Source organism: Dromiciops gliroides, chromosome 6 (genome assembly GCF_019393635.1).
Source record: "Dromiciops gliroides isolate mDroGli1 chromosome 6, mDroGli1.pri, whole genome shotgun sequence".
Classification (NCBI taxonomy): domain Eukaryota; kingdom Metazoa; phylum Chordata; class Mammalia; order Microbiotheria; family Microbiotheriidae; genus Dromiciops; species Dromiciops gliroides.
The window spans coordinates 68,015,411-68,033,056 of NC_057866.1; the positions used below are offsets into that span (position 1 = coordinate 68,015,411).

General features: G+C 35.1%; 1 protein-coding gene across 5 annotated transcripts in view; it reads right to left on the minus strand.

Annotated features, from left to right (window-relative positions):
- The window catches only part of RBPJ (recombination signal binding protein for immunoglobulin kappa J region), a 106,710-nt gene that overhangs the window by 20,663 nt on the left and 68,401 nt on the right, over nt 1-17,646 (minus strand). For all 5 annotated transcript variants that reach the window (XM_043971084.1, XM_043971083.1, XM_043971082.1 and 2 more), the window contains one exon: nt 10,994-11,089. In XM_043971084.1, coding sequence (XP_043827019.1) covers nt 10,994-11,089 — 96 coding nt within the window. The remainder of the gene's footprint in view (nt 1-10,993; nt 11,090-17,646) is intronic.

A 17,646-nucleotide genomic window follows, 5' to 3' on the forward strand; every position in this document is an offset into this window, starting at 1 on the left:
GAAAAAGAAAAAATCTGGGGCCAGATTTGAACTCAGGTGCACTTGAATCCAGGGCTGGTGCTTTATTCACTGTGCCACCTAGCTGCCCCCTTAACATTCAGTTTTATAGGATTTTGAGTTCCAAATTTTTCTTCCTCCCTCCCCAAGACAGCAAGCAATCAGAAATAGGTCATCAGGCAATTTTCAGACAAAGAAACCAAAGCTATCTATAGTCATACGAAAAAAATCTCTAAATTGTAAGAACCGATTTGGGGGCCCCATTTTTGGCTGAAGTTGGAAAGCCTCGGGCGCTTGCCCCAAACAGCTCCCTGCTTCCCCCCAAAGAAAGCCTCGGGCGTCACACCCTGCCCAGTGGGGATGTGCAAGGAGGACCGGAGCTCCAGGCATGGGGGATAGAAAAAGTTAAAGGCGGAAGCAGCAGAGTTCCTGGGCCAAGCTTTCTTTATCCTTATGTCTAAGTTTATTCTTATCAATCAACCCTGTTTTTGTTGTTAAATTGAAAGAGGCTTTTTCTTATCAGTCTGGGAGAAGCAGTTGGGGAGGGGCAAGCCCTCATAGACTGGCAAGGCAGATAGGGAGGCAGATAATAGCCTTCATATAGCTAGCCAGTCAGGAGTTTTCAGATATAGTTTTTCAAAATCATTATTGATCAGACAAATGTAAATTAAAACAACTCTGGGGTATCACCTCACACCTATCAGAGTGGTAAATATAACAAAAAAGGAAAACACTGGATTTTGGAGGAGATGTGGGAAAAGTGGGATACTAATCCATTGTTGGTGGAGTTGTGAACAAATCCAACTATTCTGGAGAATAATTTGGAATTATGCCCAAAGGGCTATAAAACTGGGCATATCCTTTGATCTAGCAATACCACTGCCAGGTTTATATCCCAAAGACATCCCCTAAAAGACAAAAAGGTCTATTTGTACAAAAATATTTATAGCAGCTCTTTTTGTGGGCAGAGACAGCAATATTGCTTGATAAAGAACTGTGAATAACTTAACTATTCTCAACAATACAATGATTAGATAATCCCAAAGGACTATTAATCCCTAACCTAAATTTTGAGATCCACTGTTTTCATTTCAGATTTTTTTGGGTAAGCTTTCCAATATAACTTCTATATAAGAAAGAAAATGTAGTCTACAACAACCCAGTGAGGTAAGTAATGCAAATATTACTACTCCATTGAGGAAACTGTGTTTTGAAAGGATCACAGCTGGAATTCGAATCCAAGTCTATTAACACCAAAATCAATGCGCCTTTTTCACAACTATGTCACACTGTCCCTCAAAATTTTGGTCAAAGATTTGTATGACAAAGTGCTAATACTAGTGATATTCTATATTTAACATATTTACTAAAAGACATCTAGTTTATGAGTTTGCAATACATGGTTTAAAAGACATGGTGAGAAGCAATTTGCCTTTATTTTCCCTTAGTTTCCATTTAGTTGTCAGGCAACTGTTAAAAACCAAGTGTCTTCTTCCACTAGGTGGCAATAAACAAACACAATCTAGATTTAATTTACAGCAGACAATTTTAAAAAGCAATCCTTTTATTTCTAATAAATTTTAAAAAAACACTTACCTAAACAATTGAAATGTATTACAATTCAGAGTCTAAAAATGTTATATAGAGTCAAGAAATCCTCTTTGACCAAATAGCACTACCAAAATTATGCTATTTAGGATCAAAGATTTAAAGCCAGCAAAAACCTTTGGAACTCATTCAATCTAATGACTTTATTTTATAGATAAAGAGCCAAGGCCTTAAATCAAGATGAAACAGGTATTAAAGGCCAGATTTTAAACCCACTACTTCTGAATAATTGCTAATGTTTATATAAATGTTTTAAGTTTTGCAAAGCACCTTATATTATCTAACTACAAATCTAGTATTTTTTGCAAGTAGATACTAAGTGACAAATAAAAATTTGTAATCTTAGGGAGGACTTATGATATATGTCTATGAAATCATGAAAAGCATTCTAGATTGAGGATAATTGTTAAAAACTTAATAACAAAGACTTTAACTATTACCCTTTATCACCACAGTCCTATAAGGTAGGCAGTACCAAGTTCACCTCCATTGAAAAGAGGAAGAAACTAAGACCAGAAAGGTTAAACAACTTGCCCATGATGGAGGGGAGGGGAGGGGAGGGGAGGGGAGGGGAGGGGAGGGGAGGGGAGGGGAGGGGAGGGGAGGGGAGGGGAGGGGAGGGAAGGGAAGGGGAGGGAAGGGGAGGGGAGGGGAGGGGAGGGGAGGGAAGGGAAGGAAGAAAAACTTCTGTCAGAGGTTGGACTGAGCCCAAGCCTTTCTGAAACCAAGTTTAGCACTTTAACTACTAAGGCCACTTAGTGAAGAGCTATGAAACAAAGAAAATAAAAAGATTTTTTAAAAACCCAACAACACTAGTCCTAAAAAAGTTAATTTTGGATCAGATAAATATTGTTACAGAATGTAAGCTCCTTAGGAGTGGGAATTGTTTCATTTATTGTACACAGAGAAGGTGCTTAATAAATTGTTGGTTGATTTGATTATTCTTAATGACAGAGCTGCACTTCTATTATGTAACCTAGACATTTTTAGAGCCATCAGTATGGTGGCAGTATGGGGTATGGTTTAAAGACGTTGGTTTAGCCAGGAAGAGTTGTTAAGTTCTGTCTGACAAATATGGCTGAGTTAGCCTGGATGAATCCTTAGGGCCTCTCAGGGTCCTAAGTAACTCAGACAAAAAAACTACACAAAAGATTGGTTGAGAGTTTCCACACCAGGAATCCCTAGACTGATTAAATCAAAGTTCTGGAACTATAACAAAAATATACTAATGTTAACGTGAAATTCTTAAAAAACCTTTTTGTTGTTGTTGTTGTTGTTAAAACATTTCTATTTGGGGAGGATAAATTGTTATTGATAATTTTTTTCACAATTCTAGAATTTCTCCTACTCTGACTCCATTCTCCAAGAGTCATCCCATATGTTACCTTTAAAGGAAAAAAAAAAAAAGATAAAACCAAGAAAAATGGATTGATACATTTAAAAAGTCTAAAAATATATGCAATATAATACATATGTATAGCTCCCAATTTTGCAAAGCCATAGGGTGGAAGTGGCTTTTCATAGCCTTTCTTTAGAGTCACACGTGTTCTTAGTAATTCTGAAACAATCATTTTCTATTGAGTTATATTATTATTTGTATCGTAGTCGTTTCTGTATATCTTGTTACTTGGCTCTACCTGCTTTATTCTGCGTCAGACTACATAAATATATCCCTGATTTTCTGTATTCATTATATCTATCATTTGTTATAGAACAGTAATATTCCATTACCACTATTTGTTTAACCATTCCCAATCAGTGGGCATCTACTTTGCTTTCAATTCTTTGCTACCACAAAAAGTGTTGCTATTATTTTAAATTTTATGGAGATATTCTTACGGCGATATTTATAAAATGATAGCTTTGGAGAAGGAGTGGAGCAGTAAAATCTCTGGGTCAAAGAATAGGCATATTTTAGCAATTATATCTGCACAATTCTGAACTGCTTTCCAAAAAGGTACTGATTCACAGGTCCACTAACAATCAAATAGTGTGCTTATCTTCTCATAACTCCTCCAACAAGGACTACTGTCATCTTTGCCAATTTGCTGGGTGTGAGACAAAACCTCAGAGATGTTTTGATTTGCATTTCTATTTATTATTAGTAATCTGGCATATTCTTTCATTTGGTTATTAATAATGTATAATTCATTTTAAAGAACTCTATAAACCCTTTTACACTTGTCTATGGGGTTATAGTGTTGGGGATGTTTGTGTGTGTGTATGTGTGTATGTATACACACAAAGACATGGTTGGTTTTTTTGGTAATTTGTTATTTTGAACACAAGGTTATGGAATTCCATTGTTTCTAATTCTCTCTTATCTACCATATTTGATTACTCTACTTTTTTATCAATACCAAATGGATTTGATGGTTCCTGCATATACACATATACATGTATAAATATGTATATATCTATTGGTGAATGGCTTTTGGTATGTGTATGTCTTTTATTTCTATAAGTAACGTTTTGTAATAAAATCGATTAAAGCATTTTGTGTGCTTTGGCGGATTATACATTTTATAGTTATTTGGAATGAGATTTCCTTTTCTATCAATCAATAAACATTTATTAGGTGCCTGCTTTATGTTGGGCACTGTTACAAGCTTTGGAGATAGAAAAACAAAAAAAAGTAATCTCTGCCTTCAAGGAATCTATAATCTAATGGAAGAAGACAAAACACAAAAGGAAGCTGGGGAGTGGAGGGGTACTGGACTGAAGGCATGGTGGAGAAGTCAGTCAGAGCAGTCCTAGGGTAGTGTGTAGCCAGCAGGGAAATGAGATTTCTGAGCTAAGCTCTCTCTATAAATAGAGGTTTGGAGTTCATGGCCCCATCCTCCAGAGAGGCAGAGGGTAATGACGAAGTGGAGTACCAAGGCTGAAGAGATCTTAAAGAATGATGAAGTTATCTCAATAATGAGTTTCCTGGGGCATGGTGAGAAATTTCTATAGCTACCTGTTGTGTTTTGATATTACTATACGGAAATGCTGTTAAGTTTTGTGGGTTTGTTTTGTAGTCTATAAATTTTTTGTAGTCTGAATTTTGCTAAAACTATTAAATGTCTCAATTGGTTACCTTTGCAGATTATGTAGGATTTTTAAATTAAACCATCATGTCAAGAGCAAATAAGGATTTAATTTCTTTTTCTTGTTTATGATGTTTGCTTTTCACTTTAGATATTTTTATACTATTAAAAAAAGGTCACTCTTTACACTTTGTATGTTTTTAACATAAATGAGTATTATACTTTGTCAAAGGCTTTTTTCTGAATCTATAAGAGATGATTATGTAGTTCTGGATGTTTTAGTTTTAATATGATGAATTATGTTGATTGTTCCCCTGATGGTGAACCATCCTTGCATCCATGGTATACATTCAACTTGGTCATAATGAATGATTTATTGAATAACTGTTATAGCCCACCTAACTGGATCAATTCAAAACTGATATTCATTAATGGTACCATTTTATAGTCTTTATTTGCTTTATCTTTCCGTGGTTGAGGTATGAAGATTATACAGAGTTCTCTGCTTTACTCAATTTGATTCAGTTTCCTTTGTCTTACAATACTTATCCAGAGATGTCTGGATTCCATTAGATATCCTGGAGGTCACCCTCCCTTCTATCATTAATATGTTCCTTACTACTGCCTATACTCAAGGATTTTAACTGAATTTTTTCCTCCTGAGATCTTTAGTAGTTTTCTCTAGTGATTTACTTTTACTTTCCCCTTTAATGGTAGATTAACCAAGGATAGGACTTCAATCTATTTTGACCATTATTAACTTTTATTAGCATTAACTTTTTGTCAGGCTCAATCCCTAGTCCAATATGGGGGGGGACACTGAAATGAATACCAGTCCTCTTTCCTTCAGGCTTGGTGGAGCCCTCTACACATGTTGACACACCGCCACAGTTCCCTTTGTTGAACTCCTTGTGGGAGCACTTGCAGCACTCAGCACATACTGCCACCTAGGGGGAGGGCATTTGGTCAGTGGAGGTATGCTGAGAGACACTGCAAGAGAACTGTTAAGTGAAACCCAGAAGACAAGCTTAAGAGTTGATTTGTAAAGCTATGACAAAACATGGGCAGTGGTGTAGTGGGTGCTGAGTAAGCTTGTTAGGGATTAAGTTTTATGTGCTGTTAATTCTTCAAGTTAAGGGGTTAGGGTTCTCAGTTAAGAGGCTGGGAGAAAGAAAAACTGTGGGAGGTTTTAAAAAGAGATGGAAAGCACCTGTGGTAAGTGGGACAGTGCATTGATAAGGGAGGTATAAAGGGATTGCCTTGTCACCATGCGGGCCCATTTGGAAGGAACCTTAGAGACCATATCTCTGAAATACCTTGCTTCTCTTCCAAAAGTTCATGTGGTTCAGTAGTCACACATAACAATTGTTTTAATGTGATTCTTCTAAGTCTGATGACTTGAATTCAAAGGAACTTAAGTGTTCTCTTACTGTGTTCCTAATTTTCCTGGATGTCAACTCCCTATTATTCATTTTTGTTTTACATTTTCTAGTCCAAATATAATCCTCCTTGGCAAATAAAAGTAAAATAAAGAGCTGAACTAATGAAACAACATATTAAAACCCATGGGATGCAGCTAAAGCCATAATCAGAGGAAAAAATTATATCTCTAAATGCTTACATCAATAAAATAGAGAAAGAACAAACCAATGAATTAAAAAATTAAACAATTAAAAAAAACTAAAAGAACAAATAAAAGATCCTCAATTAAACACTAGGTTGGAAATCCTAAAAATAAAGGTGAGATTAGCACAATTGAATGTAAGAAAATCATTGAATTAATAAAACTAGAAATTGGTTTTATGAAAAAAACCAATAAAACAGATAAACTATTGGTTATTATGATCAAAACAAGAGAGAAGAAAACCAAATTACCATTATCGCAAATGAAAAGCGTGAATATATCACTAATGAAGATGAAGTCAAAATAATTATTGGGAGTTATTTTGCCCAATTATATGCCAATAAATTACAATTTAAGTGAAAAAAACTGCTTAAATTAACAGAAGGGTAAATAAATAGATTAACAAAAATGGAAATAGAATATCTAAATAAGCCTATTTTAGAAAAAAGCTGAACAGGCTATAAAAGAGCTTCCTAAGAAAAAAGCATCAGGATCAGATGGATTTACAAATCAATTCTACCAAACATTTAAAAATCAACTAATACCAATAGTAAATAAATTATTTGGAATAGGTAGGAGTCCTACCAAACTCCTTTTATGAAACAAATATGGTACTAATACCTAAGCCAGGAAAAGCAAAAACCAAGAAAGAAAATTATAGGCCAATTTCATTATGGATGTAAAAATCCTAAGTAAAATACTAGCCAGGAAACTACAAAAATATATCACAAAGATTATACATGGGGACCAAGTGGGATTTATTTCAAGAACACAGGGATGGTTTAACATGAGGAAAACTATTAACATAATTGATTATATCAATAACACAATCAACAAAAATCATGATTATATCAATAGATGCAGAAAAAACTTCTGACAAAAAAACAACTCATTTCCATGAAAAACACTATTAGGTATTAATGGACTTTTTCTTAACCTATAACCATTAGCAAGCATTATTTGTAATGGGGATAAAGAAGACTTCCCAATAAGATCAAGAATTAAACAAGGATGACCATTGTCACCAATATTACTTAATGTTTTATTAAAAGTGCAAGAAACAGCAATAAAAGAAAAAAAGAAATTAAAGGAATCAGAATGCTCAATGAACTAATAAAACTCTCTCCTTTTGCACACAATATGATTTTTTCTACTAAGAAAATCTTAGAAATTCAACTAAAATCACAAAAATCATTAGCATTTCTATATATCACCAACAAAACCCTGCAAGAAGATAGTAAAAGAAACACCATTTAAAATGCTGTAGACTATATAAAATACCTGGAAGCATATCTGCCAATACAAACCCAGGAACTACATGAACATAAATATAAAACACCTTTTATGCAAATAGTAAGAGTTAATAATCAAATATTAGTTGCTCATGGCACAGAGCCAATATAATAAAAATGACAATTCTACCTAATCTACTTATTCGATGCCATCCCAATTAAATTACTTATATATTACTTATAAATTACTTAGAGAAAGAGAGAGAGAGCTAGAAAAAAATTAAAATTTATTTGGAAGAACAAAAGGTCAAGAATATCAAGAATTAATTTTAAAAAATGTAAAAGGAGGTTTAGTAGTACCAGATCTTAAACTGTACCATAAGGTACTAATTTCCAAACTAATCTGGGACTGGCAAAGAAACAGAAAGGTGGATCAGTGCAACAGAGTTTGCTACACACTATTTACTACAGTATGTTATATGTAACACACAGTAGTAAATGATTATAGTAACCTTGTGTTTGACAAAGTTAAAGATTTAAGCTTTCAGGATATGAATATACTATTCAGTAAAAATTATTGGAAAACTGGAAAGAAGTTTGGCAGAAATTGGGTATAGACCAATATCTTATACCATTTACCAAAATAAGGTCAAAATAGATGACATAGATATAAAGGGAGATCTTATAAGAAAATAAGAACATGTTCAGGAGAAGAATTTATGAATAAATAAGAGATATCATTGTGAGATGAAAAATGAATTAATCTTGACTACGTTAAATTTAAAAATTTTTGGTAGAGCCAAGATGGTGGAGGAAAGACATTAAACGCACAGAGCTCCTGACACAATTCCCCCCAAACAGCAATAAAACAACCCGTGGAGCAGCAAAACCCACAAAAAGACGGGCTGAGATTATTTTCCAGCCAAAAAGAGCTTAGAGGGGGCCATGCTGGGCTGTTAGCAGAGTTCAACCCCGCAATTGCACTTACACAGCAGCAACTAAGCTTACGGTCCAGTGAGAGGGCTGAATGGCTGGCCAGGGGAGGGGGGAATACAGGAGTGTCTGTGGGACCTAAGGAGGAATTCGGCTATCCCACCCCAGTGGAAAACCAGAAAGAAATCGTGAGTAGCAGGAGGCCCAAGTCGGGGAGGGGCAAAGGCTGTCAGAATAAGCAAGTTTGGACCAGAGAACAGGCCAGGCAAGAGAAAAACCTGCCCTCCCTCAAACCAAAACACTTGGCACCCTCTGAAGCTTGGGACAGTGTAGCTTGGAAGTAGAGCCCCACTGTAAAGTTAAAAGTCAAGTTAAAGACAGCAAGATGAGCAAGCAAAGAAAGTTGAGAACTTTAGAAAGTTTCTTTAACTACAAGTAAGATAGAGGTGCACCCTCAGAAGAGGATAACAGTCTCAGGGTTCCTACATCCAAAGCTTTCAAGAAAAATACGAATTGGTCTCAGGCCATGGAAGCACTCAAAAAGGACTTTGAAGAGAAAGTAGGAGAGATAGAAGGAAGACTTAGAGAGGTGGAGGAAAGAATGGAAAGAGAAATAAGAGGGCAATATGAAATATCTCCTTGAAAAATTTAAAAATTTTGTACAAATAAAACCAATGCAGCCAAAATTAGAAAGAAAGTAGAAAACTGGAGGGAAAATTTTTATAGACAGTTTCTCAGATAAAGGTTTTTCAAGTATATAGAAAAATTTGTCAAATTTACAAAAATGAGTCATTCCCCAATTGATAAATGGTCAAAGGCTATGAACAGTTTTTCAATGAAGAAACCAAAACTATATGCAACCATATGAAAAAAAATGTTCCAAATCATGACTGATTATTAGAGAAATGCAAATTAAAATAACTTTGACATATTATCGCACACCTATCAGATTGCCTAAAATGATAGAAGGGGAAAATGACAAATGTTTGAAGGGAGGTGGAAAAATTGGTATTTGTGGAACTGAGAACTCAGTTAACCATTTTGGAGAGCAATGCGGAATTATGCCCAGAGTTATAAAACTGTGTATGCCCCTTGACCCAGAAATATACTATTAAGTCTGATGTCAAGGTGATCAGGAAAAAAGGAAAAGAACCTGTATGTTCTAAAAACATAAATTTATAGAAGCTTTCTTTGTAGTGGCAAAGAACTGAAAATTGAGGGCATACCCATCAATTGGGTAGGCCACATAATTTGTGGTATGACTGTGATGGAATACTACTGTGCTGTAAGAAATTATGAGCTGGGGGCAGCTAGGTGGCGCAGTGGATAAAGCACCAGCCCTGGATTCAGGAGTACCTGAGTTCAAATCCAGCCTCAGACACTTGACACTTACTAGCTGTGTGACCCTGGGCAAGTCACTTAACCCCCATTGCCCTGCCAAAAACCAACCAAACAAACAAACAAACAAACAAAAAAAGAAATTATGAGCTAGCTGATTTTTAGAAAAACGTGGAAAGATTTGCATGAAATAATCAAAAGTGAAATAAGCAGAACCAAAAGAACATTGCATATAGTAATAGCAATACTTTTAGAAGAATAATTGTGAACAATCAAATTATTCTGAGTATTATAAATACTCAAATAAACTACAAAGGTGCTATGATGGAAAATGCTGTCCACCTCCAGGGAAAGAACTGATAAATTGAAGTATATATAGTATGGCATAACATATATTTATATATATATTTTTAATTTATTTAAGTTTTCAACATTTGTTTAGATAAGATTTCAAATTTCAAATTTTTCTCCCCCCTTGACAGCAGATAATCTGATTATATGTATATATAATAAAAAATAACATTAAACATATTTCTGCATTAGGCATGTTATACAAGAAGAATCAGAGCAAGAAGGAAAAAAAAACCTCAAAAGAAAAACAACAGCACCAAAAACAAAAGAAATAGTATTGTCCAATCACCATCATCACATATGTTTATAAATTTGTATCTAATCATGTCTGCCTTGTTGGTGAGAACCCCTAAGTAAGACTGGGCATGTCACTTAACATTCTTGATCATCATTTTTCTCATCTGTAAAATGAGGGGAATGGTCTAGATGGATCAGGAGGTCCTTTCCAACTCCAAATCTATGATCTCCAAGGTTTACTAACAGCCAGAATACCTGAAAAGTGGTTGTGTCAAATACTCAGCCTGGGAGCCAGTGCCTGCCACCAAACCAGATTAAAATATAAATGAGAAATATTTAACAAAATACATACAAATACAATGGATCAGTGTTACAATTAATATGTTAATATGTAGTTTTCTGAGTCAATATGTCACCCACAGGGATCCATATGTATGGTTAAGTAGTCCTTATTTCTATTTGAGTTTGATACCACTGCTGTAGAGAATCCTCTCAGAATGTGGTAAAGAATGGAATCATTTAGATAAATGAGATAATTATGAGCTGCCCTGGCATTAGCAAGAAGAGCAAGATACATATTATTGAAATAAATGGCAGAAAAAAAAATTATTTTCCACTTAAAGAAACAAAAATTATTATCCTACCTTTTTTCATTTCCATAAGACTTTTGTGCAACTTTTGCATGGAGAATTAGTACGGTTTGATCACCTCGCTCCTTTAGATAGTTTCGCATTGCTTCCCTAGAGATCAAATTTGAAAATGATTAGAGGAAAAAAGTTTCAAAAGGATCTTTCTCTGTTATAGATATTAGTAAAATTAATAATACCAAGAAGCTCAAACACTAAATCACTTTCTAAAAAACAAATAAAATTTCATTAAATGAATATGGAAAATTTGCATATTTAAACAAAAAGTTTTTGGAAAACTATAGAATAGTATGTTGGCTTACTTGATCTATTTTTTATCTGAATACACATAAACAGAAAGATTAGAAAGGCATGCAAAAAACTAGGTAAATTATAATTTCTAAGTACTTATTGTAAGTAGTTCTGATTATGTGCTCACATTTTTTCATTAAGTTCATATCAAAATTATTTTAAAATGCTTTTTAACTTGATACTTATTTATTCTCTAATCTCAAGAATTCACTGTGGCTTAGTTGATTTTTAGTCCAATTCAATATTACAACTCCCAGTTCAAGAATATCTATTATCATATGTATACGGTTAAAGTTACTGCAACTTTTATAAATCAAAGAAAACTGTTTTTGAAACTTCATGCTTCTAGTTATGCCTTCAACCCCACCCCAACACCCCAAACTCCCTGAACTGGGGAGTATCTTTTTCCCTACATATAAACCACATATACTCACAGTATGAAACAGAATTTTTATCAATTAAAAAAAAGGAAGATCCAATGTAGGATTATGAAGTATGGACATAGATCTATGATTTTATCAGTGAGTACTCCATCCTCTGACATAACCCCTGACATATAACTCTCTATATATTTAATCACATTTTTCTATAAATTCACCAAAAAGGTGTTCTACAGATATCTTAAAAGGCAACATATCCAAAACTGAACACACACACACACACCCCACACACACCCCCCCCTCCCCCGTCCCTTAATGTCTTTCCCTTTCCTATTACTCTCAATGCTAGCATCCTCCTGGTAATCCTCTAGGCTTCTTCCCTTTCCTCATCATCTTCAATCTCCTTTCCCCTTTGCCACTGCCACTATCCTGGTGCTGGTCCTCGTTACCTGGTGCCTGGATGTAACATTCCACTTAGTCTTCCTACATAGCAGTTCTTCCCTCACTCAGCTGTCAAATTGATCTTCTTAAAGTATAGGTCTGATCACACCATCTCCCTATTCAATAAACTCCAGGGACTATTTATCACTTGCAGGATCAAATACAAGATCCTTTTGGACTTTTAAAGCCTGTCATAACTTGGCACCCTCCTACCCTGAAATTTCAGTCTCATGTCTGACTTGTGCCGTCTCCCAAGCCCCGGCAATACTCTGTGATATACTGACAATGGCTGTTACTTGAACAAGACATCCATCCCATCTCCGGCCTCTGGGCATTTTCACTGGCTTGTCCACAGGTTTAGATTTCTCTCCCTCCTCCTCACCTCCAGCTAAAATCTCACCTTCTTTGAGAGGTCAGTACTCATCCCTTTTAATTCTTCTCCCTTTTGGGCACCGATGATTTCCCATTGATTACACATATTAGACTATAAATGCCTTGAAGGCGGAGATTGCCTTTTGTTTCTCACTGAATGATTTACCTCAGGCACTAAGAGGCCATCTTTCAGAATCTTAGGAGCTGCAATGTATCTCTAGGGTTGTTGCTGCTTTTCACAACTCAGCCTCTCTCCTTTTCCATTCATTCACTCACACTCACTCACACACACACACACACACACACACACACACACACACACACACACCCTTCCTTTTATAACAATTAATGCACATTAATCATCTGAAGACATATTATAGATGCTTATTTCTACCATGTTTCTTACTACTGCCCTTTAGGTCATTTCAATTTTTCTAAGACTATACAGTTTAATGATTTATGATCACATAGCATGACAAAGAGAATATTGGTTTCAAGACCAGTATTCCTAACTGTGCAATTTCAAATACACGAAAGCATAGTACAATTTCCCAAATGCAATATAGCCAGATTTCTAAATTCTAAGCCCAGTCCAACTCAATCATTTGCAGCACGAGTATGAGGTATTGTGTGCACACACACAAGTTGGAAAAGACCTCATGTCATCTAGTCCAACTTGTAATTGATCCAAAATTCCTCCTCCTACAACATCCCCCAAACACAGGTTATTCAAGTTATCCACCTTAAAGTATGGATTTTAAGATAGAATCTAATGAAGAGGAACCCACTACTTCATCAGGAAGCACATTTCATTTTCTGCCAGCTATCATCATCATAAAGTTTTTACTTATACTAAACTGAATTCCGACTCTCTGTGACTTCGGCTTCTGGGCCAAGCGGAACTTGAATTCAACTTAAAGACCAGTGAAAACACTACACAAAAGGCCCTTCCTCCATGGGAGAGCTCCACATGATATAGAACTAAGATTATGGTAGCAAAAGTGTCAAACAAAGGATGAACTATGGGATTTGTTTATGGAAACAAGCCATAGCAATAAGACAGAGATAATGCTATAAGAAATATAGCATTATAAAGAACTCCCCATAATATACAGACTTTAAAATTTTCTTTAGTTTTCAATCAATTAACTAAAAATATAACACTATCACAGAAAAACTGTTGTCCACAATTTCCTGGAAATAAGTGATTTATGAAAATGTAAAAACAATGTTTAGAGTAGATGTTGCCATACTGAAGATTTAATCCCCAAGTTATATGGAATGTAAAGACGCCAAAATACAGAAACCTGGTGGGAAAAAATAAAATCCTGTTGGAAGAGGATGCAATACCTATCAGCCCCATCATACTGTATTTTAATGGATGCTAGCAGTAAGTTTATAGGCCATCTTATAGCCCAATATGATTATAAAAATTATTTAAAAGCTTATATCTTAATACAATTATAAAAAATTGAAAAGCAGTATTAAAAAGTAGTAATTTTATCCATCTCTTTAATAGTTCACAGAATATTAAATATAAAATAAGATCAAGAGTACCCAGTTTCTGTATGAACTTTATTAAATATAAGATGAAAGGAATGAGATCCCTAATAACAGCTCACAATTATATAGTGCTTTAATGTTTGCAGAGTACTTCACATGGATTATCTCATTTGATTCTCATTTCAGCTTAATGAGTTAGGCGCTACTATCTTCATCTTACAAATGAGAAACTGAAGCTAAGAAATGTTAAGTGACTTGTACAGGGTCATAAAGATAGCATGTTGGAAGAAAGATTCAAACTCTGATATTTTTGATTACAACTCTAACATTAAACATTGATATATCACCTTTAAAATAACTTGATCAAGGCTGTGCATTAGGAAGATTAATCTAGTGGTAAGATGGATGGGAGAGAAGAGAGATTAGAGGTAGGAAGACTTTTTAGGAATAAATTACAATAATGCAGTGCAGATGATGGATATTATGAATCCTTATTGTGCACAGACCTTCATATGCTCCTAAAACAATATTCTGTACTGCTGAAGATTCAATTAATCCAATTATTAATAACTCACTTCTACTCCCAACCCACCCCCCTCCATGGGTAAATACAAGAGAAGTATAAAACAACATTTTTGCCTTCCAGAACACTATAGTCTGAATGGAGAGACAAAATATAAAACCATGACAGTATTTTTTTAAGACAGTTTGTTGAATGTTAAATTAGCAAAAAAAAAAACCCAAAAAACAAAACAAAACAAAAACAGCAAAAATTTTAATGATGTGCAGGCTGACAAGATTCCAATTTTCTTTTTCTTTCTCCTTCATATGAAATATCAAGCTTCTTGGGGGTGTGGGTGGGGGAGGGGAACAAACCAATTTCCTAAAATTTGGGTGTTCCGTTGGTACTACTAGGATAAATTTTAAGTGCTTAGGTCAGCTAAAAAATGCAAAAAATGTGGAAAGTGGGGCTTTGAAATCCAGACTAGACATAGGAAAAAAAATCTTGATTTTTAAAAAATCTAATTTCTCTACACCTATTACAATTACAATTTACCTGGATATCCTCCTAGAGAATGGCTTTGCCATTATTTAGTAGATTTTAAAACAATGGATTTCTATTCTCTGATTAGTAAAGCTTAGCGGTATGATCAGTTTCAACCTTCTGTCCCCTTAAAAAGCTGTAAGAAAGAAAAGGTATGCTACAAGCAACATGAGTATTAAGAAAGTCGATTATCTATTATCATAATCTCTTGGTATGAAGGAAGGCTGCTCAAATACCTATGTGGGCATATATGAGAAGCATTTTTTCTAAATCTAACAGACAGTAATAAAATAGCTCAAATTTTCAGAGAAAAAAAAGCCATTATGTCTAAGAGGAAAAGCATTAAAATAAAATAAATGAAAGTAAGAGTATGGTAACTAGATGTCTCGTTATTCCTTAGAGCTGTCAAGACTCTGGTTTAGCTATTGTGTTACATGGACAAGTTGCTTTTAGAATTGTAACCTAACTTTAAGTCAGGTTGAAATACAGTAGAAATACTTTTCACAGGGGCAGCTAGATGGCGCAGTGGATAAAGCACTGGCCTCGGATTCAGGAGGACCTGAGTTCAAATGCAGTCTCAGACACTTGACACTAGCTGTGTGACCCTGGGCAAGTCACTTAACCCTCATTGCCTGGCAAACAAAAACAAAAACAAAAACAAAACCCTTTAAATAAAAATGTTTATTTAAAAAAAAACTTTTCACAGAAAATCAGATTTATAAGACATATAAGAATAATAAAACCTCTATATTCCAAATTCGCTGACTTTTCCAAGAGAATATATCTTTTTTTTTTTTGGTGGGGCAACAGGGGTTAAGTGACTTGCCCAGGGTCACATAGCTAGTAAGTGTCAAGTATCTGAGACCAGATTTGAACTCGGGTCCTCCTGAATCCAGGGCCGGTGCTTTATCCACTGCACCACCTAGCTGCTCCAACAATATATCTTTAATAGGATTTGGACAGTGACTAAGTTCAATTGTTGAGAGAATGGTAAATGTTGAAGATTTTAGATAGGATTGTGACTAATATATAGTTATGTAATATCCTTTAGAGCTAATGGCATTGGGGACAGCTAGGTGATAGCAGTGGATAAAGCACCGGCCCTGGATTCAAGAGAACCTGAGTTCAAATCTGGCCTCAGACACTTGACACTTACTAGCTGTGTGACCCTGGGCAAGTCACTTAACCCCAACTGCCCTGAAAAAAAAAAAAATAGAGCTAATGGCATCATGTAAGATCACTAGTAGAATTAAGAAAGTTGACTGGGCTCAGTTTAATTCTATTTAATGGACTTATACTTGACATATAACACAATGCTTCATAACTATTTCTCTTTAGTCATTCTAGGTTGACAGGGAATGTACACAACTATTTATTCTCTCTGCTCTCTCACCGAATTACATATTTGTCATTGCCTTCCAAGTCTATGTGCCTTGGAGACCTGTATGTGATATAAATCACATACATATATAAATATCCATTTATACACTGCATACTGATTGTATATACATGGCCTGAACATGAATCCGCATACGTTTATGTAAGGAAAACTACAGAAAACAGTCTTAGTAATTTTCCTTCCCTTTTTATAGACATACTAGACTTCTTGTTCTCTAGGAAAACTCAGCTGAAAAGTCTATAAGCTTCATCAAAATTCCTGAAACCATTCAATCAGGAACTGCTTTATGCTGACCATGCTACTCTGGCAGCATATACACAAGGAGCCATGTGTATGGCTTATAGTCCTGCCCAAGCATTACTGGCAACTCCCTTACATGCCATCCTGTACCAGAAATTTTCAAAGATTTTCTCTACTGATTCAAAGCTTAAAAATGCCTGTTGTGTGAATGCTGCATCTCCAGCAGGTATGCTGTGTTAGCAGGGAAAAATAGGAAGAAAAAAATAATAAGAAAACCAAGAAAACTAAATCAAGATCTTGGGGACATATGAATTTTAGAGAAGCCAAGCAAGATCCAGATGTTCTGCAAAATGGAAGTAACCTCTGACTCACATAAAAACTAATCTTAGACAAATGACAACATATTCAAATTCTTGAGCAGTTTCATCTATGTCTTCATTTTCAAGCTACTGATTTTTTTTTCTAATGAAAATCAAATGGTAAGAAAGGTCCACAAACAAGGCCTAGGAGTACTATCAACCCAACATTACTGAAGTTATTCTACATATAACATGACAGGGAGATGAAATAAATGAGAATACAAATATAGGTGCTAAAAATAGCAGATAGCTGCACAGGTATAAGACAGCCACAATCACAATAAAGTCTTTCAAAAGAGCCATTTTAAAACAAAAATATAAATGATAAACTAGCATAGTGACATTTTAAGGTAGAAGAAAATTTATCATTCCAGCTAAAAACGGGCAAGAAGTCTGGTAGGCAACCAACTTAATTAAGCATTGAGGACACCAAGAAAGGACAAACACAGGCATCAAGGAGCTTGTGTTGAAATTAGAATGGGGGGTGGGGGGGGGGGAGAGGGGAGAACAACAATATGCAAAACAAATTAGGAACACAGATGACAGAGAGAGAGAAGGGAAGGTAGCAGCCCTCCTAAAGGTGGGATTTGAGTGGTGTCTTAAAGGAAGCCTCACAAACC